Here is a 27,749-nt window from a genome sequence, read left to right as displayed (position 1 = left end):
TACACTCTGCTAATTTTTAGATTTTCAGAGCCAAAAAATCATCAACAATGTAAAGCTTCAGTTACATGCACAGTTGTACTGGTGTTTGGGTCAGATTCTGATCCATTCTGTGCAACTCTGCAATAAAGATGCTATCCTATCTTGTGCCACCTATTAGCTCATTGTTTTTAACAGGTTGCCTCAAGCCACCTTCTGCCCAGATGTTTTGGTGAGATGGGAATTATGATCTATTCCACCTCAGCTTGCGGAATCCAAAGCTGTGGCTTGATTTTTGGTCCTTACATACTATGCCTGATACAGCTGTCACTCTTCCAATCCTAATTCACCTGTAAAATCAAGAAGGTGCTTCCTCTTATGCAGAATAGATATGTAAAATGGTGTAGTCAATAATCATCTGTTATTCTTGCATATTTCCCAAATCATGACTCATAATCAAGATAGCATAAGTCAAAAAGTCAACAGACCATTTCAAATAGGTTTGTGCTGCTGAGAACTCTCATTTGTCAAAGAAGTCTCTCTGTCCAATTACTTACAGTGAAACTACTATATTCTGAAATTCCTGTACCAGGTGGTGACTAATGAAGAATTGAAGCAAGAGTAATGGAAGAGAGCATATGATTTTGTATAACAGAATAAACAGAGTCCTTACAGATAATATCATTCATCTGACTCAGCATAATTTAGTTGTTTAGTAACAACTGTACCTTCACTGCTGTTTAAACCTGTGTAATGCAAATAGCAATCTACCAGGCTGAAAAGATATTTCAATGTCATTTAATAACTCTATCAATTCTTTTTCACTGTTTCATTTTCAAACAGGGAGCAAGTCTTTATGTAACATGGAAACTCAGAGTACTTTAAATTCTGATGTAGTTGCATAATGTTGTTGCTAAGCACTTCATTAAAAACAAACAAACAAACAAAAAAACAAGTTGGTAAATAGATTATTGCAAATGACTGGGCTTAAAGAAATTTGATTTTTAATGTTGGCTTTTCACAATTGTCTTATGTTTATCTAGGAAATTATTTAGACCTCTGCTTTATCTTCCTTCTTAAAGCATTTTGATGTTAATCTTTATTCTGATATTAAGCTCTTATGGTTGCTTACGAAAGGCTATAATCATGCTGAGATAAGTTAATATAGTACTTTATTCTTAAAAAACATAAAAAGGTGAAAGTCTACACCTCCTACATTACACTTACACAATAGACTAGGTAAAGAATTATTTGGTGACTTACCTGGTCTTGAGGAAGATACTCTTGCTATCTCTAGGGAACAAGGCTTTTTGGTCACTGCTATGTCTATGGAATCACAAAGACTGTTGTCATTTTCTGAAGGAACTGCATCCAGAGGTGCAGAGGGTATCGTTTCCAATGCATAACCTCTCTTCTTTGAATAAGATTCCTGAAATGCAAAAAAAAAAACAAACATAATAATTAGGTAAGAGAGATGTTTCTCAGTTGACAAAGGCAAAGTAAGTAGCTGGCTATCAGGGTTTAAAATTCCTCAAGTTAAATACCACATTCTGATGAAATACGAACTGTAACAGACTGGAAGGATTATCTACATGCTCAAACAAAGATAACATTTCTTCTTTTGTTTGTTTGTTTGTAGTGTTTTGTTGTTTCGTTTTGTTTTTGTTTTGTTGTTTTGTTTAGTACTTCTATGGTTACAGAAATATCTTTATTCATCAACTGTTTGTTTAGCAAAAGTTTCAGCATAGCTGGTGTCACCAACATAGCTGGCGTCACCTTTGCTAGGTTCTAATTCAGGGGATGTCTTTTATTCATTACTTTTTTTTTAAGATTATATCTTATCAAAGAGACAATTCCATTTACCACTGCAATTACTTTGTCTTTGGGGATGCTTTTACAATATGCTTATATTATATATAAGAAAGCTAAAGATGTACCACCTACATTTTGATGTCAGAATCCCAGGATGTGAATGAAGATGACTAACTTCTGTATATTTGAGTGAGCAGCAATAATTGCACAACGTCCCTTAACAGTTATACATATAGTAGACTCGTCAACATTAGGAAATGTTAAGGGAGGGTAAAAGGCAAGAGCTAGAAGTTTCGGTAGAATGCTGAGCCGTCCAATCAAGCACTGTCTCTGTAAGAAGATACCACACAATTCCAATGGTTTTTCCTGATGTGTGTTTTTGTTTTGTTGTGTTTTTTTTTAATTGCATCAGAAAGCTATTACATGGTCAAAGATATTCCCACACATATAGAACATATGGATGACTGAGAATGTCAAGTGCTTTACATAAATCAAATATGATATAATAAAATGGGTAGATATTATCATAGTGGTGCTTAGAAAATGATTGAAGAATGTGATGACCGGCACAGGATGTAGAATAACACCTTTTTCTTCATATTACCCAGTGTAAACTGTGGTTGTGGATAACAGTCCCTTTTTGTAGGTAAATGATTTATAGAGTTAGCAGATCATTACACTATTAAACTTCTTGCAGTTTTTCCCACTCGTTGTGTTATGACTGGATTTTTATGAGAGTTCAAAACCTGGTAGCAATTTAAGGACTCTAGAAAGAGAGTGCTGAGATGGCAGCAACAGGAGACCTACTTCAAAATTGTACATGATAACTTCAGTTGATCCAAGTTTTAAACAACTCCCAGGTTAACCAGCTGCTGAATAAAGAATTTGAAAATGAATAATTGAAAGAATTAAAGGAATATATATACAAAATGGTTGCATTTCTTTGTCTTTGACCCTTTCTTGTTTATGTTTAGTTATAGTATGAGCTTACTGCATGAGCAAGATATCTATATGTTTAAGCTCTGGGACACTGAAGACAAAACAAAGAATTAGACAAAGTTTGTAAGTGAGCCAACTGAAATTCGAAATATAGCTTTTCAAACTTGAGTCGTCTTATTCCTTAAATGAAGGTAAGCAAAAATTATTTCTGCAATCCATATTCTCTGTGGATAAATATAAATATATTTTTATAAAACATATATATTAAATATTATAAAATATATTTATTAAAATTTATTTTAAATATAAAATGTATTTATTTATTTAAAATATACATTTATTTTGAATCCCGTGAATTACACTTGCATGAAATGAAGCATGGACATTTGGAAGAGTACAAGCAAAAGAAAAAAGCTTATAAATACACAGCTGTATTAGTCAAATAAGTATGCATGAGTTGAAACCTTAGGCTTAAATTTAAGACTTTAAAAACTTTGCAATTTATAAATAATAGCACTGTTAACTTTGTAATATATACCTGACTTTTTATCACAATAAATATAGAAAATATTTCTCCCAAGACTGTATTGTGTAGCACAGAGGCACTGGAGTGGCTGAAATGCAACTGCAGAACAAGAATAAAGTTACTTTCATATCCTGAAAAAAATGAATTGCTACCTTGCACATTTAAGTCCTCTGTATCAAGATAAAGGTAAAAAATTCTTTACAAGTGCAATGACAGCAGCCTTCAATTTCATCCTGTACATGCAAGTTTCTACAAGAGTAAGACAGAAAGCCAAAATCTTAGTAATAGAAAATCTGTCTAGAGAAGCCCATAAAGATTTATTGTAGTCTTAAAATTATCACCAAATACTGCAGCAACACCCTTCTCAGCTCCTGAATTCAGCTACAGAAAATACATTCAAAATGGATATATATTTAAAAAAAAAAAAAAAAAAGAGAGAGAGAGAGAGAGAGAGAGAATAGATATTAGATTTTACGTCTCTCTCTCCCAATACTCTGTAGACAAAGCCAACAGGGATGGCCCGGAGAACAGTGAGACAAGCACAAGACCAGCAAAAGAATATAGTACTTCTCCTGCCTAAAGCCCGTAAGGGTCCCGCACTTTAGGTTAAAAGGTGCTGACTTTGCATTTCATGTCCATTAACCAAACTTTCTAAAAGTACCTTCTTCCAGTTGCCTTCAGAGCACATGTAACTTTTTTAAAGGTTGTATGCATTCTATTTTATTTTTAGCTATCTCGCTACATTTGATGTCCCTGAATTCTTCTATTTTAGGAGGCAACAAATGGTTGTACCTTACATATCCACTTGTGATTTCACAAACCTCCAACACACACTACCTGGTTCTCTCTTTTAGAGAATGAGAAATTCTGGTCTACTCACACAGGTGTTCCAAGCTTTAGACCATCCCTGTCACCCCCACCCTCTCAGTCTTCAGTGATATGACAGGGTTCAGATTTTCACATGGCATTCACGATGGGACTCACCAAGAAAGCCCTCAGTGACTTAATGGTGTTCTCCCTTTTGTACTCTATTCCTTTCCTAATCACTTTCAACACTTTATTCAATTTTCTGAATATTATTCAATATTGTATAATTAACATTGCAAGAATATAAATGTCAGAGAAGAATACATAAATATGATGGGGTTCCTGGGAAAATGGTTGGAATGTAAATCACTGACAAGTAAATTCTTCCTAATTCTTTCCTTAAAAAAGCAAATATGATCATTTCTGCCAAACAGAACTCAAATAAGTTAGAGTAAAAAAAAAAAAATAATTAAATTGTTAATGATTAATAACACCTGGAGTTCTATCAAATGAACAATAAAATGAAGATATTAAGCCTTAATTAAGTGTGCTTGTAGCAAAACAGACAAAAATCTCATTGCTGGAGGAAAGCAATGTACTCTTCTGGTTGCTGTAATGTGTTCTCCATTTTGCAGGTACCGTGCACATTCTAGAAAGTTTTAAGCTCTAAAACCATTCAAGTTAGATGTTAGCAGATCACATAAAATTATCTTCAAGCATCAAGCAATGTGATTCTGTATTTTTTCTAAGATTAAAAACTCTTCAACAGTCTTCTCAATAATATCAGTTCTCTTGTCTCACCTCACCCACTTTAATGTGCAGTAATTCTACAGAAATCCTATGTCCTAGATATTTTCATCTGCATAATAAAACCTTTTAAAAAATACCAAATTCCATAATAATTGAGCAATCTTTAGTCCTGAAATCAAATTAATTTGAGTTTAATTTTTAAAATTCAGAGATGATCCAATATCAAATTTCTGTAAGCTGCTCCAAAAAGTTGAAGATGACAAACATAACTGACCATCCACTATAATGTCAGAATTACTTCTTGTTTGAAATTAAAACTTTATAAAAGTAATGTGCTGGGTTGGTACATTAAAATACTTTAGTGGAAAGGATAAAAATATATACTCAATAGAAGTGAAAGAAAGAATGAGAGGGGGTGAGTCACTGGGAAAGTATTAGAGAACAGTTGCCCATCCTGTTAAGATATAAATTAGCTTATTGTATAATAAACATCAATGTGAGACTCAAGTTGTGGACAACTTGCCAGGAAAACACCTAGCCCTTTTACTCAGAGGTATTTGGCCAACTGGGACTCTTCTGAGCATATACCTGATGGTCTAATGTATATCAGATGTAATCCAAAACCCAAATATGACTAGAAAACAGAAGAGGAAAGAAAAAGGATGTGATTGTTGACCAGTGGGGGTGAATGTGCTTCTAAAAAAAATAAATATGGTGATTACAGGTGGTAATTTACAAGTATGAAAAACCAGTATTCTATTCCAAGAGCATATCTTCAAAACCTATGTGATTTCGAGTTAGGCTTTTTCTCCACGTTTCTGCCAATCTCTAGCCTTCTAGATACTCTTACATTCCTTACAAGGATCAGTCTGAATGATAGATGCTCAAAGAATGCAATATAAGCAGTATATATAAACTTTTGTATGACCTGAGAACAGTAGAGTAGAGTGAGCTCAGTAAGCATCTAATCTGAAATGACATTCTGACAAGAAGAGAGAATTTGTCTTTAATGGATTTTTTTTTTTTTTTCACACCATCCATCTCCTGTCCTACAGAAATCAGGTCAAGTTTATTATTTCAAGTATATTATTATGTGAAAAATACATCAGAGTCAGACATGACTGCCAGATGAGCAATAGCAGAAAAACCACTCTTAAAAGATGGGCTGTTGCACATCATTTGCTATCATTCATCATTTCTCTACAGTGACAGTTCATGAAGGTATGTTGTGTTTCAACAGATAATTCTTAATTTCAGTATAACTTAGAAATTCTAAATTTATGAACAGTTGCCTTGACCTCCTGTGGTCTAGCCTATTCACATTTGAAGGTCACACTGTATCCTGTTATTTGAAAACTTGCTGGAACTGGATTTTAATAAGTCTCTTTTGATGTATGACTTCGTTGTCATTAAACACTAACTGTCATCAAAACTTATGTGAGAAACCTAAAGAATCACAAAGGTTAGATGAAATAATTATTTTAGCCTTAAGGAACTTTATTAGAAAATATAAATATTTATACTTGAAAATATAATTTAAGGACACTGACCTAGAAAGAGAATGAGTAGTAGGTGGTTTCAATGGCCTTGTTGTTGGATAATTCAGATTTTAAAGAAAAATCTAAGGCTATAATTACTGCTGCAAACAGATAAGTATGATATGCAGGATTTCCTTTTTTTTTTTTTTTTTTTTTTTTGGATAACCCTTAAAGGAGAAATATTCTAATAAAAGTGCAAAGGAAGAATGCAATGCATCTGCCACCTTTAGAAACTGTCTTTTTCATTTATATAGACAATGGTGAACTGCCATTAAATTCTTACCCTTAAATTCTGCCTAAATTCTAACCACCACAGTAGACTACATTCTGCCTAGCCTATCTTTAGAACATTATGATACTTCTATTAATTTGTCTTTCAAGAGTTATTGATTCTAAATGCACTGCCAGCCCAAAGCTGATGATTACCATGAGCATGAAGAATGAATATTGCATTTACCACATTCATGTGTTTGTGTCAAACATACTTCTCTATGCTTGTAAACAGATTGTTATATAATGTTGTCTGATTGGTAAACTTCACACTGAAATGTTCTTGATAAATCACCAAAGGCTGCTGAGAGGAATCAAGAGTTCAATCAAGAAAGAAGTCCTGAAGTGACTTCTGATCACTGACTGAAGATAACTGGACAGTTTTTTGACATGCAGCAAGGTGTTGGGGAGAATGCCTGAATCTGAACAATGCTGTGGGAGTATGTTACAATGATGTACTGAGAAAAAATAATTGGAAATATGTCCTCTGTCATCATAACCCAAAACCACAATTAGATGGTGAAATATTTATTTTGACTGCATCTACACTGAAACAAAGCACTAATATTACTGTAATTTTATGGCTAGTAAAATCTCTTTTATCTATTGCTAATAATTTAACTCAAACCATTTGTATAGTATCATGTAATTAGAATCATTTTTCATGAGTCAAACTATGATGAATGTTCATTGTTATGACAGCTAGACACACTTGAATATGTAATTTGCCACAGAACAGATAATAAGGTTCACTTCATGATATATTACAAATTTTGGAAAATCCCCAATAATCTCATTTAAGGGTAATGACATCAGAGGATCTACTCTGGTCTGCATGAAATATTTATAATAAAGATTTCTAAAGAGCATTCCTTTCTACCCTCTTACCAAGCTTCTGAAACTGTGGCTTTGCTGTTGTAGGACTAATAAATGTCCAAAGTTATCCAAAATAACTCTTTCCGTCCAGCACCTGAAACAGCAGTAGTGATAATGTTTCAGTAGGTCATTCCCAGAGCTGATAATAATGTTTACACAAAAAGGAATTGGGAGGTTTGATTTTTGTACATATATATTATTAGAAATGTAAAATAAAGATGATGCATAATTTTTCAGAAACCATTCAAGAAAGTTAGATCTGCTATTTCAATTTTTTTGTGAAAAAAAAAAAAGAGCATTATTTAGATGGCACCCCAAATGTAGGTTTATCCTCTCTTTTTCAATTGTGTTGTTAAAAATCTAACGTTTCATATGTAAAGTCTGCAGATGTCAATCCTTGAGAGCTGAAGGTTCCCACAAAGTTTTACAATACATAAGTAGCTAATGTAGCCTAAATTACAGATGTTTTAAAATTGGGGTAAATTGTGAGCATAATGAATTCATTGTTAATCTCAGCAGCAGGAGCATATCCCTATATCTTAAGTAGAGTTGTCATAATTCTATCTGGCAGATACTCAGAATTTCAAATGACATTATATTGTTGTAGTCATGCTGCACGTTTTCCCATGCATGCAATATTCAGGCCATGAAAAAGAGCAGATGCTTCCTCTAATAAATCACTCACTATGAGAAAGAATGTACTGAGTCTAACTAATCTGGTTTATGCAAATACTAATGCCTGTGTGTGACAATGTTAACATAATGCAGTAACTGGTTTAATAAATGATTCTTAGTTTAGCTGAACAAAATGCATTTACAAACTACAAAGTAATTTCCAGGTTAAATATCCTTCCATTTTAACACTGTTTTCATGAACAGAGTTAAACAAAAAAAACATGTCTTGCTTGAATATCAAGCAATAGGAAAATGCCTATTTAAAACAAAGGCTATTATACTAGAAAGATAAAACAAGTAGAAACCTTGGCTCCATGGAAACAATGCTTCTCTGCAAGTTGCTTATGCTCTTATACTTAGGTTTTAAACTCCCTCTCTCACAAACAAGCAGTTAGCTCAAATTTCAGTAAATTTAGAAAAATCATGCCAAAAAAATAAGAATAGAATAGAATATTTATGCATTACTAAGTCTCTGCAAGTTGTTCAAATTTCAGCAAACTTACAAAAATCAGGATAAAAAAAAGAATAGAATATTTATGCATTACTAAGTATATTAATAAAAGCACTGATTTAATCATTGGCTGTCATAGTATTTGGATATCATTTCAAAGACAGAACTTTATATATGAAGGAAGGCCCACACAAACATCTTATTTTCATACACCACTTTCTCCAGTAAGTGAGAGAATAACTCATTAGAAAATGAGGATCTGGAGTGATGCATCAGAAGAAGAATGAAGAAGCTTCACAGACTTTCACAGTTTCAAGAGGTAAGTTTCAAAGTTCAAAGCACACAGCAGTGTAGGGGGAAGGTTCTTCTGATATTGAAGCCTCAAGAAGAAAGAAACTGTGTTCCTCTTTCCTAGACACTGATAAATGCATACGTACTTCTGTCAGGCTCTGAATTTCATTACATAATCATTACATAATCAGACCTCTTCACTTAAAAAAAAAAAAAAAAAAAAAAAAAGAGAAAGAGAGAGAAAGAGGGAGAGAGAGATTGTTTTTTGTTGGTTTTTGCTTTGTTTTGTTTATAAGAAAAGGGTCATAAGAGTTTTACGGAAAAAGTGGTAGACTCCTGAAATACAGGGATCCCAATACTAGGTGACCAACAACTGACAGGTTCATTATGAGCACCACATGATTTTTTTTTTAAACAGTCAAAATTAAATCACTTTCCCCTAAGCCAATAAAAGAAATATTTTCCTTTTTGGGTTAATGTTTATGAACATGTCTGAGAAAGATTAGGTGTGAAGTATGAGAAGAAAGAGTGAATTAGAATTCAGTGTTCTGCCTTTGGGACACAAGACAGTGAACCATTCATGCTTCCACCTCCACTATGAAAGATCCATGGGCTCTCTGAATTTGCATTTCTGCAGCAAATTTTGTCTTCTACCCTACTAAAACTTTTCTAAGATTTGCCAATCTCGTGTTTCCAGTAGAAGCAGAAAACACAAAGTGAAAATAATCTCTCAAATGATAAGAGCCATACCACAGAAAATATTAGATACGGAAAAACCCTGAAGCAGATTCAGCATTTAGTGGAGAGAAAATGCAGCAAAAATGTTATGAAATCCCCTTCTCTTACTCTGTGTTAAACAGACAGGCTGGTATTACCTCACATTTTATAGTTTCACTCCTATCGATAACAGTGCCAGTAAATGAAGAATAAAGGGGTTGCTACAGAGGAGACAGAGGAATTGAATACACCTAAGATCTGGAAGTAAAACACATCATAGAATCATAGAATGCTTTGGGTTGGAAGGGACCTTAAGGACCACCTGGTTCCAACCCTCTGCCATGGGCAGGGACACCTCCCACTAGACCAGGTTGCTCAAAGCCCCATCCAGCCTGGCCTTGAACACTTGCAGGGACGGGGCATCTACAACATCTCTGGGCAACTTGTACCAGTGCCTCATCACCCTCTGAGTAAAGAATTTTTTCCTGACATCTAATCTAAACCTATTCTCTTTTAGTTTAAATCTATTACCCCTTGCTGTCTGTGAAAATGGCAATTTTTGCTACTAACCTAAAATAGAAAATAATCCTAGAAAAGCAAACTGACTTGCTTACAGGGCAGATAATATCAGTAAAGAGAAGTATTATTGACAGCACTTTCCTTGCAAAGCTGTACCAATGCAGCATGCTAAACCAGCATTAGTTAGTAATAATCTGTCCATTTTCAGAAAATATTCTGTATCTGCCCATGCAGCTTGTTAAGAAGTCATGTAAATACTTCACAAATTTGCACAATAGACACCAATGATCTGATGCCATGCAAAATGTATTTAGTATAAGATACAAAAAAACATTTTGTATTTCAGGAACAGGAGTATCTCACATTTAAAACTTTTCCAATTTGATATGAAGATTTAAAAATATAACTATGTTTGGTATAAAAGTTATTATTGCAATAGTGTAAGCCAAGCCTCTTGGAAGAAACTCCTCCTACACAAGCTCCCACCATAAAGTAGAAAGGATGAGAAAATGCTTTTCTGAATATTAAAGTTATCGAAAGACATATAATCAAAAAAATAACAACTTTGTTATGAATAATACCTTTATCTGCTACAAAGCTGAGGAGAAAATGAGATACAAAATCAATGAGAGAAGAATATTCTGAAATTTCTCTTTAAAGGTCCCAGGAGGCGTGAAAAGTATGGCACACACTTCCTAATTAAATAGAACAAAACAGTCTTCAAGTGTCTACATTAAGTATGGTATTTTTAGTGCATACTTTTCAGCAGTGTGAAAATGGAATCTAACAATAAGAAATATTCAGAGGGAAATATTCATACTGTAAGTTAGAATCAGTATTTAAAAAATGGAAAATAAGTTATGGCATTAAAACAGAATGAGAAACGTACACCATTGTAGTAGACAAATTTTAGTACAATATTGTTTCAAAGAACCCAGTATTTTCCCATTCAGAACTGTAGTTCAGAACTCAATGGGACTCTGTGATCTATGCAGTTTCCTGGCCAGGAATGTGCCAAAAAAAAAAAAAAAAAAAAGAAAGAAAAAAAAAAGTGCCATTTATAACATGGCTATTTACAAATACAAGTTCCATGGTCTAGTGCTATCTTTTCATATTATCTACATATTCAGAAATTCTATGAGGACTGAACTCAATTGACTAAGACTGAAATATAAGAGCTATATATCAACATATTTAACTATTTCAATACACATCAATGAAGGAGATACATTCTATTGCAAATACCCTTATTTATTGAACAATGGAAACTGAAAATATTGAAATTATAAAAAATGAGGTGAATAACGATTATAAGGGAAATGATGTTGCATTTTCAATTAAATTTGAACTTAGAAAACTTTCTATAGTTTCATAGCAAGATTCCTGTTTCAAAAAAGCTAACACAGAATTAGACATTTATTTGGTCAGTATGCAGGAATCTTGACCCAGACTTGCAGTCACACCAGCTTTCACTGTAGATATTCTCCTTTAATGCTGTGCAATTGTCCTTCATATGTGAACAAATTACTATGTCAGTGTTTCACACCAACAAAATGCTAAAAAGTATACAAAACTCTTTGCTTATTGATTCTATTTTTTCAGGCTGTGATTCAACTAAGTTTCTCATACTTCAAAAAACGAGTAAACATCAAAATAGCAATGTAACTGCTTGAAGTTAATATATACTTTCCATCCTTTTATGATGAGGAAACAGATTTGGTCAGAAGAAATCTACAAAACAAAAAGCCTGCATGCAATGTGGAATACCCTAAAGCTGGGAACAGGAAACACTTGGCAGTGGATTCCTCTTTCTGACTCTTAAACACCTGAATCAGATTGAAAATGAGATCCTAGCCACTTACACTGCACATTATTACAGTCAGGAAAAAAAAAAAAAAAAAAAAAAAAGGTACACTAATCTGCCCACTTTAGAAGTGGGCAGAAAGGAGCACAGGCAGACCTTCTGCTTTGTCAGTTGTGCACCTTCTGTAAGTGCTCCAGTGTTTAATTTGGACACAAATTCAGCTCTAAGGCTTGTCATGCAGTCAAACACAACCCTCTACTCCATGTCTTACACTGGCTGGCTTCCAATGGCTTCCTGTTCAACAGAAAAGAGCAATCAGTTGAAATGAATTGAATCAATCAGAGATGTCTACATTTTCGCATTGATACAGAGACCCCAACAACCCAGATGGGCTTCTGAATGAACTTTCAGCAGTCAATATTTATTCATCACAATGCAAAACCAAGAACTCTCTGAAACCAATCTGAATGAATCAGAATTTATGCACCTCTCCACATACAAGTGGATTACAACAATCTCTTCAGAAAGCCTTGTGAGTATATAGAACTTCAGCATCTGTGCATCTGTCAGACATAGAGGCTGACTAGGGAGGAAGCTAGTGGCCTGTAGTACTTAGAGAATTAGGAAGTCTAGAGCACTGAGAGTTATGAATGTTATGCTACATTCAAAGTTAAGAATTAAATAGGAGTTAACATTGCCTAAAGAGCTTTTTTTTTTTTTTTCTTTTTCACAATATATTTTTTTGTGAATCAAAAATTGAGATGTAATAAAATTAAAGCCACCTTGGAAATTGTATAGTCAACTTGTTACTGTCGAGTTATTAATTTACGTCATTGTCTTCACATTTACATCCTTCATGCTGAAAAGCTCTGCAAAATGCCTAGTGGATTGTTCTGGTTATAGGGAGAAGCATTTAGAATTTTTTGTTTGTTTGCTTGTTTGTTTTTTAAAAAAATTCTCCAAGGAAAAACAACTATTGTCTACATTATTATTATAAGTGTTACTGTTATTTCTATTTATTACAATAAGATTTTATGTATCAGAACTGCTTATTGTTTCTGAAATGTGAACAGAGCATTTGCATTTTACAGCAATATGAACGATTACTAGCATTCTAGGTAGAAAAACATAAAAAATTAAATTCCTCATTTCCTATCTGAATTGTCTTTCTGTAGAGGCCTTAAAGTCAAAAGATTTATTTAACTAGAATTGGCAGACCATGTTTTCTATAAGTAAGCAAAGTCAAAATACCTTATCATGAAAAGATACAACAATGTAGTCTTGTAGTCTTACATATTCATCCCAGGGTGCTTAAAGAGCTGGCTGACGTCATTGCGGGACCTGTCTCAATTATTTTTCAACGACCTTGGGAATCTGGAGAGGTCTTGGTAGACTGGAAGCTGGCAAATGTTGTGACAATTTTCAAGAAGGGTCAAAAAGAAGACCCAAGCAATTACAGAATTGTCAGTCTCACATCAGTGCCTGGTAAAATTATGGAGAAGATGATTCTTGAAGTTATTGAAGCGCACCTGGGGGACAATGCAGTCATTGGTCCCAGCCAACATGGGTTCATGAAGGGTAGGTCCTGCCAAACAAATTTGATTTCCTGTTATGATAAGATCACCTGGCTAGTTTACCAAGGGAAACCAGCTGATGTGATCTTTTTGGACTTCCGCAAGGCTTTTGACATGGTTTCCCATAGAATCCTACTGGACAAAATGTCCAGCATACAACTAGAAAAAAACATCATACAATGGGTGAGCAATTGGCTGACGGGCAGGGCTCAAAGGGTTGTGGTAAATGGGGCCACATCAGGCTGGCAGATGGTCACTAGTGAGGTCTCTCAAGGCTCCATTTTAGGGCCAGTCCTCTTCAATGTTTTTACAAATTATTTGGATGTAGGACTAAAAGGTGTTTTGAGCAAATTTGCCGACGACACCAAACTTGGAGGAGTGTGGACTCGGATGAGGGTGGAAAGGCCTTGCAGAGAGATCTGGACAGGTTAGAGAGCTGGGCGATCACCAACCACATGAAGTTTAACAAAAGCAAGTGCCGGGTGCTGCACGTGGGACAGGGCAACCCTGGCTATACGTACAGACTGGGCGACAAGGCGCGAGAGAGAAGCCCCACAGAGTGGGATGTGGGGGTCGTGGTTGACAGCAAGTTGAGTATGAGCCAGCAGTGTGCCCTGGCAGCCAGGAGGGCCAACCGTATCCTGGGATGCATCAAGCATGGCATTGCTAGTCCATCAAGGGAAGTGATTTTCCTGCTCTACTCTGCACTGGTGCAGCCTCACCTCTAGCACTGTGTGCAGTTCTGGGCACCACAGTACAAAAAGGATGAGAAACTGTTGGAGAGTGTCCAGAGGAGGGCTACAAAGATGGTGAAGGACCTAGAGGGGAAGAATTATGAGGAGCAGCTGAGGTCAATGGGCCTGTTCAGCCTAGAGAAGAGGAGGCTGAGGGGGGACCTCATCGCGGTCTACAACTTCCTCGCAAGGGGGAGTGGAGAGGCAGGAGACCTTTTCTCCATAAACACCAGTGATAGGACCCACAGGAACAGGGTTAAGCTGAGGCAGGGGAAGTTTAGGCTCGATGTCAGGAGGAGGTTCTTCACCGAGAGGGCGGCTGTGCACTGGAACAGGCTCCCCAGTGAAGTAGCCACTTCACCGAGCCTGTCTGAATTCAAGAAGAGATTGGACTGTGCACTTAGTCACATGGTCTAAACTTTTGGGTAGACCTGTGCGGTGCCAGAAGTTGGACTTTATGATCCTTATGGGTTCCTTCCAACTCGGGATATTCTATATTTCCATTTTATGTCTCAAGCAAGGACTATCCTTAACTTCATTTTCTTTGACTTCCAGTTCATGATTTTATATTAATTATGAATTATCAATAGTGGAAAAATTCATCAGAATGAGTTTGACATCATTGAGAACTCTTAGCCTTAAACAGGGTTTGGATTTTTGCGAATACATATCTCCTGATAAAGTTCTGGATGTATGGAAGCCCAAATGGGATTAAGCAAATTAATGTTTATGCTTAATAGGCTTAAGTAATTTGTTGAATCAGGGTTTATCTCACTTTCAGCCTCAGTATAATAGGTATTGATAATAGAAACAGTTTTCAGTGAAATACAACAGTCAGACATGACATTAAACCAAAGCACAATCTCTTTTGTACAAGAGGAGGGGATTCCCAATAACAGACTAGAAAATTGTTCTTTTTAAATGCTCAATTGTCAGTCAGGTCTCTTCTTCAGAAAGAAATCAGGTTCTATCAATTTTAGAGACTTCTCTAGGGACTTACTCTCACTGTTCTGCAAAGCCATGAATCTCCTTACTACTAAAAACTAAAAACTCCTGAAGAAAATAAATAAATAAATAAATAAAGCCCTTTCAATTTCCAGTATTATCTTGCCAACAGTTGTCAAATACATTTGTACACTAGCAAAATAAAAAATCCAGGCTCATAAAAAAAGTTGTAAAATTTCAAGTGCTTTTGAACAGCCTTTGGACAGTCTTAAGTACTGGTGGCACCCAGGTACCTTAAATACCCATCTCTTTGTTCATAAAGTCTTTTCTTCCTGTTATTATTATAGAAACAACAAATACAAAGTATCTATCATGGGTTTTATTCCATAGAAAGTAACACTAACCTGTAAACCCAATTTGGTCAGACTAAACTGGAACTCCTAAGTTTTCAAGTTTCAATGGACTGCTTTAATATTTCAACTATGTGGCTGAAGGTCTAACATTAAGTTTTTAATATAAAGTTGAACTTCTTGCATGTACAAAACTATTATGCATTATCACTATCCATTTGCTGTGTGATTGAAACTGAGTTTTTCTTCCATTTTCCCTTAATTTTTCAAACAATACTGAAAGCAAAAATTCCCTGAAAGTGTATCCTGTGGTTACCACTAAATTGCTAACCACAGAGTAACAACATGTGCTATATTTACTCTGTTTAAGATCTCCCTAGTCCGTCACTGTGCCACATTTTAGTTTTGTGGCACAGTGTACATTTGCCATGACAGTGTACCACTTAACATTAATTTGTACATGAATGTGAATATTAACAGTTATTACGTCCATCTTGAAAACCAGTATGATTAGCAATACTTAGCAATACTGATATCTGACATATATTAACACTTCCAGTGTTGTTTGACCTCTCTCTTTCTCTGTCTCAGCCCATTATTTTTTTTTTAATTATTTTTATTATCATACCAAGAGCCAACAAGCACAAACCAACAGTGCCCAGATTAACTCAGTGCTGGTCAGGGATTACCAATCTTTGACAAACAGTAATTTACAAACTGGAAAAAAAAAAAAAAAAAAAAAAAAGTGACTCATTCCTAAATTTTTCAAATACTGAGCTCATTTCAGGTCACATGACTAGAATTTTATATAGAATTACAGGATGTAGATGTTTACATATAATAACATAGAAGAGAACCCTGGAAGTTATCCAAACTCCTTGTCAAAGCAATATTAACCACTTGCTCAGATTGTTTTAGACATTTTCCATTCTGAAAGTATCCAAGAATTAATAGATTACAACATTTCTGGTTATGTTACATACCTGTGTAGTGGTGTCTAGATTGTGCTACTAGTTCAGTAAAAATGCATATGCCACAAAGACATCTGAAGTCATCAGCAACTGGAAATTTACATTTACATTGGAAATTAATTTACATATTACATACAAGAACAAAATGCTCAGCTTCATCCCTTAAAACAATCAGAAAATGTAGCATAGCACTAAAATAAGCTGCAATTTTTCCAATATACTTATTTCCCATCACTGTTCAGCAGGGTATAATCATCACCTGCTGATTCTTTCTAGGCAGAATACATACTGCACTTTTCTGTAGCTGCTTCATTGTGTGGGTGGCATGGTGGCATGTTCCTGAAATTAGTAATATAACTTCAGCTTCCTCCAAAGAGACAACAATGTAAAGCAAGAGTTTAACAGAAATATATTTTTTAACAGTAATACATCTTTCCACATCAACCCAATTTAAATAAACTCACCATTTAATGTACTAAATTAGGAAATGTAATCACTAAATGTTAGAAACTATATGAAAATATTATAGATTGTTATCTAACAATTGTAGTCTGGCTGGCAGAGGACAGAACCAGGACAGCCTGTTTCATGTATGCCAGTGTTCCTGGCTAATGGTGGTCCCGGGAAGATAACTCAGTCTCTACATCATTCTTATCATAACTTATCAAATTAGTGCATCAGCAAAGAAGATAACAAATTTCCTGCTCTGTAACATATAAATTAGATTAATGTACATGGCTTTGTATTTCTAATTTTGGTGAACTTCAACATCAGAAATATTAGTCTAATCTGTTTACTTACCAGCCTAATTTGAAATGTTCTTCCACTGAACGTACTGAGAGAGAAAGTTGTTAGGGAAGTGAAGGATGACGCAACTTCTTGGGTACAACTTGTTCAAATACTTTAGTCAAGAGTGTTTATTTGAAAAAATGCTCTTTAGTTTTATCTTATTAAATAGCAAAGAAGAAATAATCCCTTTTCTATAGTCCCTCCTCTGTACTTCAGCATTCAAAAAGTAACTGGAATACTTGCACTGAGTTTAAAATCTATGAAAATTTTTAGAGGCAGCTGAAAATAGAATAAGTTCAAGTTAGATGAACAAAATGAAAATACATAATACCTATTACATCTCACAATATTATTATTCTCCAAAAAGAGACAACATGGATTCATGCTGTCTCTCTCTAGACTGATCAGTATAGAGATTTTTTAGGAATTGATTTGATATCTATGTGAAAACTCAGTTAGCTTCTTGCCTAATTTCCTTGTTCATCTCTTATATATCCAGAACTGTCTTTCAGATTGTAAACATAATTGTAACATAATAATTGTTATTGCCAGGCTTTCTGTAGAATCAACTTTAAACTGCTTTTACCACGGAAATACATATGATGTAGGAAAATTACGCCATTTGCCAATATAAATTCCTCTCCATTAGAAACAACTTTTTGAAATGACAATAAAAAGAAGTACAGACAGATGTAATAATCTTCTGAAGTAGGACATGAAATACACAATCCTATTAACTAATGCATCAAACTCCAAACTCTAAGTATTCCTATCATAGCCTACACTGAAACAGTATTATATTTTACCATCTAGAAATGTAGTCTAGAGTCTACTTTCTCTTCCCTCCTTCCAAATGTGGAAAGTTTACTTCCACAGGAAAAACCTGGGACAAAGTTGCTAGAGTTCTTACTTCTAGCAATTTAGGAGTTGTGTAAGAAGAGTATGTAGATCATTTACTTAAACGTAAATGTGGAGGTTTCTCAGAAGTTCATTGCTACTAAAAAGGTGAAAATCTGACCTTAAGCTAGCAATTCAGTCCTTCTTTAAACTTTCCTCATCTGTATGTTCATTGTAAATAGCCATACTTCTGGTAACTGGTAGTATGATTTATGTTTAAGGCTCTTAAATCAAAGCTTTTTTTTTTCTTTTTTTTTTTTTTCCCATAGCATCTGCATTACTCTCTTTACTGATATTACTTTTATGTTGTAATAGTTAGACACATGTGGTGTTCCTGGCTGGCTGTCATGTCAAACACAGGGAATAACTCTCAGGGTTTTAAAGTTATACATACAACATTTAATTCAAGACAAAGTGCAGTCAAACTAATCCAGCAGCTTCCTAAATGGGACGTAGCTAAACCTACTTAATCCCACAATTATTTTATACCACAATTAGGAAAAAATGCTGGCATGGCTGTCAAGATTAAGGTGTGCAGACCACTTGCTTTAAACTGATATTATTGGTGTGCTTACACAGGACTTTGTACCACCCATCTCTCTGACACTCCAGACATCCCTGTATTTATCTCTGTACATCAAGCCCTAACAAGTTCTGTTGCTTAGCAGAGAAATAAGCAGAATACACTATCCATAAAAAGAGGAAATGGAATGGAAACCACAGAATTTAATACATTTGGGGTCTGATGTATTATTCCAAAGAAAATGTGGGTAAATATGTATGTGGATACTGACAGAATTTGTAAAACAAACATATTAGGAGCTGAATAGTAAACTAACCTACACCACATAATAGAAGATTAAGACCAAGAAATAATTCTATTACTGGAAATAAAGAATTCTCTACATATACTTAATATATTTCTTACCACTCCCTTACCTTGCACCCTTTAACCAATTAATAAATTGATTAAATGTCCTTGCCAAACTGTTCAAATTGCTTCCTACTACTTTCCCAAAACCTATGTTCCAGTGAGAGGAGCTATCCTTTGCTCAATATTTTAAGTTACTGTCATACGAATACTTTATGGGAAAAACAGCTAAGCTATTGCAGTACCTTTACCTCCATATCTGGGCAGTTTAACAGCTATTTCACATATAAATATAATGAGATTGTAGAAGGTAAGGTACTGCCTTCACCACAAGGTAAGAATGAGAGCCAGTACACTAATATTTAGCATTTTTCATAGCCCGGTACCCACCAGTGTTGTCCCTGTACTTTGGTACCGCATAATAACACCATTACAAAGACACACAAACACAGTTTTTCACAAATCCTATCGGCTTTTTCAGCACACAGCATTGGGAGTATTCGAGAAAAGATCCTGTGGTGGAGTACTCTGTCTGTACCAATAATAACCAAGACATGCACCTATAAAAGCAGATGAAATATGTTTACACACTTACATAGAGAACCTATATATGAAGTGCATGGAAAACAATCTAGTACATCAGTAGGAGTACCTTCTTGGTCTTACACTTCTTTTCTGCTATAACAGGCCAAATAACAACCACATTTCAGCTTCTAAATTATGTATTTTATCTGTTTCATCAGTATCTGTCACAGACCTGAGTGCACCAATTGGCCTTACTGTCCCTGAACAGTCTCATCCGGGGCCCTTTCCCATACCTGAGCCCATGGGCCCAGGAGCCCCATTGAGATCGGCCCTCAGTTCCTGTCTCAGAAAAGCTGCAGGAGTGCCAGTCTCTAATTTTGCCACAGCTGTGCCACGTCTGTGTCTGCCCAACAACACCATTGATCTGGACTCCAACTTGCAGACTGACTTCTCAGCTAAACTTCAGACCTGCCTCATCACCATGATCTGGCCATGGTTCCTGATCAACCTCGTGAGACCTGATCCTGACCCCAACATACAGATTGATCTTCTGGCTTCTCAGACCTGCCTCAGCACTCTAAACTTGTTGGTTGTGCTTGCCTTAGGGCCACCCCTAGATGCCCCTCAGCTTGTCCCGCTCCCTCACTGGGTTAAGGTGGTGAGGCCTGGCAAGGACCAGCCCTGCTACCTGAGGACCCCATGGGGTTCCTTGGCACTCAGACCCCCACGGAGTCACCAGACCTCAGTGCACCCCAACAACATACCCATACTGAATAGAGCAGTGTATTCCAGTCATACGAAGCTGATGTTTTTGTGCCATTTTGTCTTTTTTCAGTGCACTAGTGTGCACTGAATGTTTCTCTGTTAAGGGGTAGAACTTGGTATAGCTCATCTGTGCACGTCCAACAAAATACAGGCTTTGCTTGGGCTAGGGTAGAGTTTAGGCCCAGCTCTTTTACCTCAGCACACCTCCAAGTTCTTTTATGGTCTTTTTCTGAATGTTAGTTTACAATAAATATAGACCAAAATGTCATTGAACACTTGTGAACTATCTAGATAGAAATACAGTATCTAAATAGAAGCACACTGCCTTCCGTAGAATTTTGTGATCCTTCCTGTAACAATGTCAAAACATTGCTTCCAGCTTTTATATGATTATCAGGCACTGCTCAAAACTATTTTTTAAGGATCATATCTCAGTTTTCTTTCCAGTATTCACCTAGAGCATAGTGAGATCTCTCCAGGTAAATGTTATACCTTGTCACATAGCCCCTACTTCTGTTGCTAGTCTGAGAGAAAACTGTATAGGAAATATATTCTTTTATTCCAGCTCTTGGATGGGAGGAAATGTTCATTAGTTTCATATTTATATGTTGGTTAAGACACGCAAACATAAAAAGCGTTAAAAATCTTGGCAGTTACTGCAGAAAGACTTTACAAGAACCGGAGATCCATGGAAGAGGTGTTAATACTATCATACCACTTATAAAAGTTTAGTTTCAGTTTAACAGCTGTTTCACTGCAAAGTAAAATGCTTCCAACAAAGCCCGGAATGCTAGAATTTTAGAGTGGAGGTTTACATGTTTTAACATTGTCAAAGTTGTTTTTATTCTATTTGCTTATATTTAAGATTATTTGAAATTTCTGAATCTGCGGAAGATAGTTACTCAATTATGTAGGTTGAACAAGGGATTTTCTTTTGTACTGACTGACAGAGAATATATAATCTGGAATTTCCTAAGAAAGGTTCTTTCAGATATAAAATACCCATTTGTGGAAATCAATATTTTCACAAAAATGCACGTAACAATTTTACCAAGGATGTAATTTCTGTTCAAAGAGAAAGATTAATTTTAGAGAAAAAAAAAAAAAAAAACTGTAGCCACACAATAACATAAATCATAAACTACAAGTGGAATTCACAGCCTGATAAAATAAGAAGAGGCATTTAAATTTCAGACTCCCAAAATCCAGCTGGGTATCCTTGCTGTCTGGCTTTTGATTATTTTGGGGATGGATGAAGCTGTTTGTCAACTCCATTCTGATGTGGAATTGAGGAATTTCTAAAACACTGAAATTTTTACAAGATGTAAAGATTTTCCATCATTCTCTTCCAGAAATTTACCAATTGTAAGACTGCAAAAGAGAGGTGCTTATGCCACTTCTGAGAATACCTGTATTACTATTATGTTAGGTTTTAAAACAATTTACACGGAACTTTCTCTAATAGCCCTTTTTAAAATGACACTTCTCAGCACTGTACAGGCAGAAATTACACACCGTATGTCATATCTTCAACCATGCCTTTTTTCATAAGAACCTTAAAGAAATCAAGGAGATATTTGATCTCAAATGTCAAGGAGATAACTGTTCTTCTATTTGGCATACTGAATACTGTTAACTCATAAGGTCATAGATGGATACTGTCATAATCTCACCTAAAATTCACATTCATTTTACCATTTTACAAACCAAAGATCAATTTCATGTTTGGTCTCCTTCAATGTACAAATACAGTGTAATTACATAACTGCAAAATCTATTTTTAACTGGAAGAAAACTGGAAAAATGAACTTGTAGAGTAATTCACAGGGCCTTTTGACTATTTAGTGCTCCTAAGTATGGATTTGAAGACATACAGCCAATTATGTTTTTTTTAATTGTTTCTTCATGATAGAGTCTGCATTTTTTTGACATGGTAGTGTCCTGACCTGAGTATCAAAAATATATTTTTGTACTTTTACCTAAAACATACTGTTGTAGTTTTTTTTTCATCATATTATTTTCAGGCTAATTCAACATGTTGGTCCTCTTATAAACACTGAAATAAAAAGTTTGTGTTCTTGATCCCTTTGAACATGATACTCTCTGCTGCATTCTGAATTAAATGCAGAAGATCCCACTGAATAGTCTAGAAAAATGCACACAGTGTTGGTAACACCTTTTCAACTGAATTCACTGGCTTGTAATTTTGAGGCTTCTCACTAGTTATCTTCTATCCTTTCCTGCATAAGAAAATCAAATAATAATAAAAAATAGTATTTCCATCTTCAATTCTTATGGAGAGAAATGAGCTAGAAACAAAGTATGTCATTTCATGAAAGAACAGAGATTAAATATACTCTTTTTTGTATCCATAATTAAAAATGTTGTTAGTTCTCAGAGCAAGAAAGTTATTGTGAAGTTGAATTTAAAAGTTAAATAAAAAGAATCAAACTAATTCAGCAGTGACTATCTTATAATATACATCCTTCTTGAAATTAATCTCTGTTTATGAAAAGGAAAGAGCCAACCAAGCTAACTTTATTCTATTTTTCAAATGCATTCCTCAATTCTATAACACTATTTAAATATATCAAATATACATCTATATTAGGAAAACAAAATGTTCTTTAAAATCAGGAAATCACTCCAAAAAGGCACACATGTTAATCACAGAAAGTTTAACAATAATTATAACATAGCTAATACATACTTGGAGAAGAAAAGTTTCATTTAAGAAATATTTTCTTGAAACAAATTCTTCAAAATAAGGAATTAGTAATTACTGGGCTCCTATTGATAATCAGGATAACTCCAATAGCTCTTTACCTTGCCAAATGTCTAAAATGACAGATAGTTTGAAGTAGAAAACAGCTACTGAAAACAGAAAGGAGTACAAAAACTGCTTATAAAAAGATAGGGCAGTGCTCATTGTTATTCAAGTACATTAGTTGTCATATCCTGTTTCCATTGACTGCAGTGGAAGCTTTAGCATTGACTTCAAACAGGTGCAAGTCTCATGAGACTAAGGGGAATAAAAAGTACAGTCATGGTATGAAAGCAACAGTGTATAAAGTGTGGTGAGACAGGATATGTAATTCCAATCTTGTACACAAGAATCTGACAAAGTTCTTTAAATGTAGTGCCAAGTAAGGATGCAACTGAAAAAACAGACATTTCTAAACAGAAGTTTGGCAGGCCTCCATTCAATGCTACAAGAAAAGCTCAGGAAAGATGTAACAGAAATTAGAGTGCTAAACTATAGCAGAGGGAGAGAAGAAGGGAGACCCAGAAGCAGCCATAAGCATCATCCTGTTCTGTAGCAGTACAATACCATTTGTTTAGGACACAGCTGTTGGCATGCATTGGTGGATACTGCAAACTGGTCGACTCTGAGCTGTTGAGACTTAGACCCAAGTATATTGCCCATTTTTATTTATTCTCCTCTGTAATATCATGAGCATTCAAAAATGATAGCAGACTTTTTTTTTTAACTTACATAATCTTCAAAGAGAAGACTTAGGCTATATTCTTACATCAGTAGAGCTATGCATGATGACCTTAATTAATTCTATAAAGAAAGTAGCTGAGATATCATTATATTAATTAGAAGCTGGTCAAAAATAGAGTGTTTATCCCAAAGGAAACTGTGGACTGCAAAACGTCTTTCCCAGTTCAATCATAAGAGAAAGCTATACAACATAAAAACTGTCTAAAAGGAGAGTAATAAACATCAAACTGTATCAGTATTAAACTCAGCTGCATAAGTGTTACAACAGGAAAATTGAAACTCAACATTTCATTTTAAAACTGGATTTTAAGGTTAAAATGAAGACTGAAGGCAACAATTTTGAAGTGAATAAAGCAAGTCTATAAATGAATGTAAGAGATAAGGTACAAAAGAGATTAAGCAGTTGTTCTGTAGTTATTAAGCTTTAGAATGAAAAGGTAAACATATACCTGTGCAAGCATGGGAAATCCGAGGTTTCTGCATCCATTACAAGGTGTCAGTGCTTCCCATATACCTGAAGGACCACAAGTGTTTTCACCTGCATCGTCTTCTTCTTCCTCTCTTGTTGATAAACATGTTGAAGCAGGCCTCTGTGCATAAAGAAAGAGTACTTTCAAATTAAACATAGTGATACATTGCAAAGAACCATTTTACTTAATGAAATGAGCTTAAAAGATTCCCATTTATAAATGTCAAAAGATAACCTCCTATTTTAATACATAGCAATTACTCAATCATTATTTTGTTGTATGAAAATCACACTTTCACAAGAAGGTGTGTGTTGAGCTCCCTGCAATTATACTTTAAATATGAGTGAATATAATAATATACATTTAAAATGTGTATTTATTTTCTTCATTATCAGGTAATTGGCAATTTCTACTTCATTTTAAATTAAAATTAAGTTGAGGACAGCCTGGAGAGAATAAAAACTAACATTTAAAAAAAAATTACTATCTGCTAGAAGGAAATAATAGGTGAGAGGATCTTGCTTCAACAGTCATCTGTTGTGTTCAGAAGACAAAAACATTTGCATGGATAAGTCCAAGGTTTTTTCAGGAGAAAAAAAAAAAAAAAAAAAAAAAAAGTTAAATTCAGTCAAAGTAATGAGGTTTCTTTCTTTTTATTTTTCATTTTCTTTTCTTTTTTTCTGACATTTACCAATAGCAGACACATTAGCTTATTATGTTGGCAAATATATATATATATTTGAAAATGTATTTTTTCACTGACTAGAAGGGCTGAAAGGTACTGGAAAATGCTATTAAGTTGTGAGTGTTAAGGTTCCTGTATTGGCCTCAGTTAGAAAGGAATAATGCTAGCTTTTGCTTAAACTGGTATTCTGTCTTTCTAATGACAGCCAGAAGCAGAAAAAGTGGGCACTTCCCATTTATTTATGTTATTTTGTTACACAGGATAGTTCACTCCAACTAAATGAATCACAATAGCAACTTCTGTTGATTTCAGGAGAAAAAGGAGGAAAGTTAAACCAATTAAAAAATATTTTTTAAATCTCATGTTAAAAAAATCATGACAATAAAAAATTTCAAGTTTTACTCACAACTGAATTTTATGCCACAGACAATAATTTTGTTTATATTTAAATTAGAATTTGCAATATCTGTTCCAGCCTGCTTGACATTTGTTTGTGCAGCCTACCTGATATTCAGATGCCAAGGTCTATCTCTAAGAATGCATGCTTATCTTAAACAAGCTTCCAGAAGTGGCTGGATTTTCGTCTGACCAACATAATGCTGTCCGAGACCACATCTATTAATCTATGGTGGTAACATAGGCTCTAAAGCACTGTTATGAGGCCCATGTGTAAAAAAAATAAAAATAAAAAATAAAAAAAAATAAAAAACACAACAACTGCAGATTATTTTAGTCAATAGAATATAGATAGAATATAGAATTATGTGGAGTGTGGAGTATGCTGCAAGAAAGGGCATGTAGAGGTGAAGGAAATGTAGGGGGGAAGGGAAGAGCAGAAACAACAGCAGTTCTGAAGATGAATACAAGCTGATGGATATGAATGAGTAATTGAAGCAAAGGCACTGCAAAAGCAAATACTATAAAACTGTATAACATCTGAGGGCCACTTAACCTTTGACTCCTGTGCTAACATCTTATACACATATGTGGTCGGTATACCGTTACCTCAAGAAGAATAAATATTTCTAAACTCTATGCCAGCTCACTTACCATGGATGAGAAACATGACACATCCATCCCCACTAGTTTGATTCCCCTCACTTAGGAAATGGTTGTTCCCTTGTTGCAGACTTCTCGAATCTAGCCATATCTTCTAAAGTTAGGTGGATTTATTTACTTCTTATTTTAAAAGTCAATTTCTAAACCATTCTTAGCATGATATTTCATGAGGTTATTTTGACAGTCAAGTGGTACCACAGAATGTGTTGCCGTAGCAACCAGTATTCTTACAGGGACTATTAAAAGGATTGGGTTAACTCTGCGCTGTGTCGGTCGTGAAGGACTGTTACTGCTCTGCATTTGCATAGACAAAGGAAGCAGACTATGAGTCTTTCCCATCTATTTATGATGCCATCTTCCATGGTGTTTGCCCTATGTTTGTATTTTAAATCTCAGAATTGCTGGATCACAGAATAAAGTGCTTCTTGCCCCCTGGAGCAAAAAGCAAAGAACTGCAGCAGTGCTAGGTACAGGAAAGCCTGTAACACACATCTTAAAAGCTAATATAAGTGGATAAAGACAAAGGACACAGAAAAAATTATACTCAATTCATTTTTCAAAAGGCAAAAAATAGACACAAAATCAGAGATATTTCTTAACACAATAAAAGGAGGATGAATAATGAAATTCATTACTTTTGAATCATTCAAGGGAGAACATATGAGTTTTAAGCTATTACAGAAACAGTAGAAAATCATTATAGCAAAAATATTATTGAGCAACAAAAATTAAACAAGTAGAATGAGTGAGAGTTGTATTATTTACATTGATGCCATACATAGAGAAAGAAGGGTGATCACAGAAATTGAAATTAATGCTGTCAATATGGATGAGAAGTGGGAAATATTATGTAGTCAGATCTCCTGGCCATTAAAAAAAAAAATGAAGCAGATGTCCAAATTCATTAGAGATGTTTGGAATACATTGACTAGTACTCTGATGCCACGAGACAATTCGGGTTATGACATGATACTAGCTAAATTAAAGAGAACTGAAGAGTAAGGATGGCTCTTTGTATACTGAATGACTGTTTTCTGTCTTCTTCTTTCCCAGATTTCTGCTAGAGGTAAAGCACTACAAAGGAAGCATTAGGACAAATGTATATGAAGGCCCAAAAAACAGTTACCACTATCACCTTTCTCGCCCATCCCTGCTGCTAGAAGCCCCATTCTTCCCAGACAACAGGCAAAAAGGGCTTGGTAGGGAAAGACAGTTGCATTTGCAAAGAAGGGAAGGAGTTAATGGAGAGAAAGGGAAGTCAGAAGTCCCCCAAATGCAATAGACTGGGTTTGTATACACTAGGGAGATGGAGACACCTGGGGGAGGCATATGAGATACAGAAAGATCTATAATCCATCCACAGACCTCAGACTGTCACACAAGCCCATAAAACCCTCAATCCAGACCACCCAGTTTTCTACTATCCTCTCCCAGCCATCATTCCTTTCTCAGAACTCCCTCGTTTTTCTGTTATGTTGTAAATTTAATTTTGCCTCCTCAGAGATCCTTTGGACATGAAAATCTAATTTTGTGTGTGCTGCTGGGAAGCCTTGAAATAGCCCTGTGGGGAGAGGTTTAGTGAAATTGAGGTTATTTATGCCCACTTCTCAGAAGCAAAAAAAAAAAAAAAAAAAAAAAAAAAAAAAAAAAAAAAA

The 27,749-nt window shown here is 34.9% G+C and overlaps 1 protein-coding gene across 8 annotated transcripts in view; it reads right to left on the bottom strand.

The window, feature by feature from the left end:
* ANKS1B (ankyrin repeat and sterile alpha motif domain containing 1B) overlaps window positions 1-27,749 on the bottom strand; it is a 444,131-nt gene that overhangs the window by 312,922 nt on the left and 103,460 nt on the right. For 7 of the 8 annotated variants that reach the window (XM_035336443.1, XM_035336434.1, XM_035336452.1 and 4 more), the window contains 2 exons: window positions 24,330-24,470; window positions 1,240-1,405 (listed from right to left, as the gene is read on the bottom strand). In XM_035336443.1, coding sequence (XP_035192334.1) covers window positions 1,240-1,405; window positions 24,330-24,470 — 307 coding nt within the window. Of the gene's footprint in view, window positions 1-1,239; window positions 1,406-24,329; window positions 24,471-26,085; window positions 26,128-27,749 lie in introns of those variants that run through there. The other variant, XM_035336488.1, reaches the window with a different exon arrangement.

This window comes from Oxyura jamaicensis, chromosome 1, assembly GCF_011077185.1.
Source record: "Oxyura jamaicensis isolate SHBP4307 breed ruddy duck chromosome 1, BPBGC_Ojam_1.0, whole genome shotgun sequence".
NCBI classification, from domain to species: Eukaryota; Metazoa; Chordata; class Aves; order Anseriformes; family Anatidae; genus Oxyura; species Oxyura jamaicensis.
This window is presented reverse-complemented; position numbering and strand designations above follow the sequence as displayed.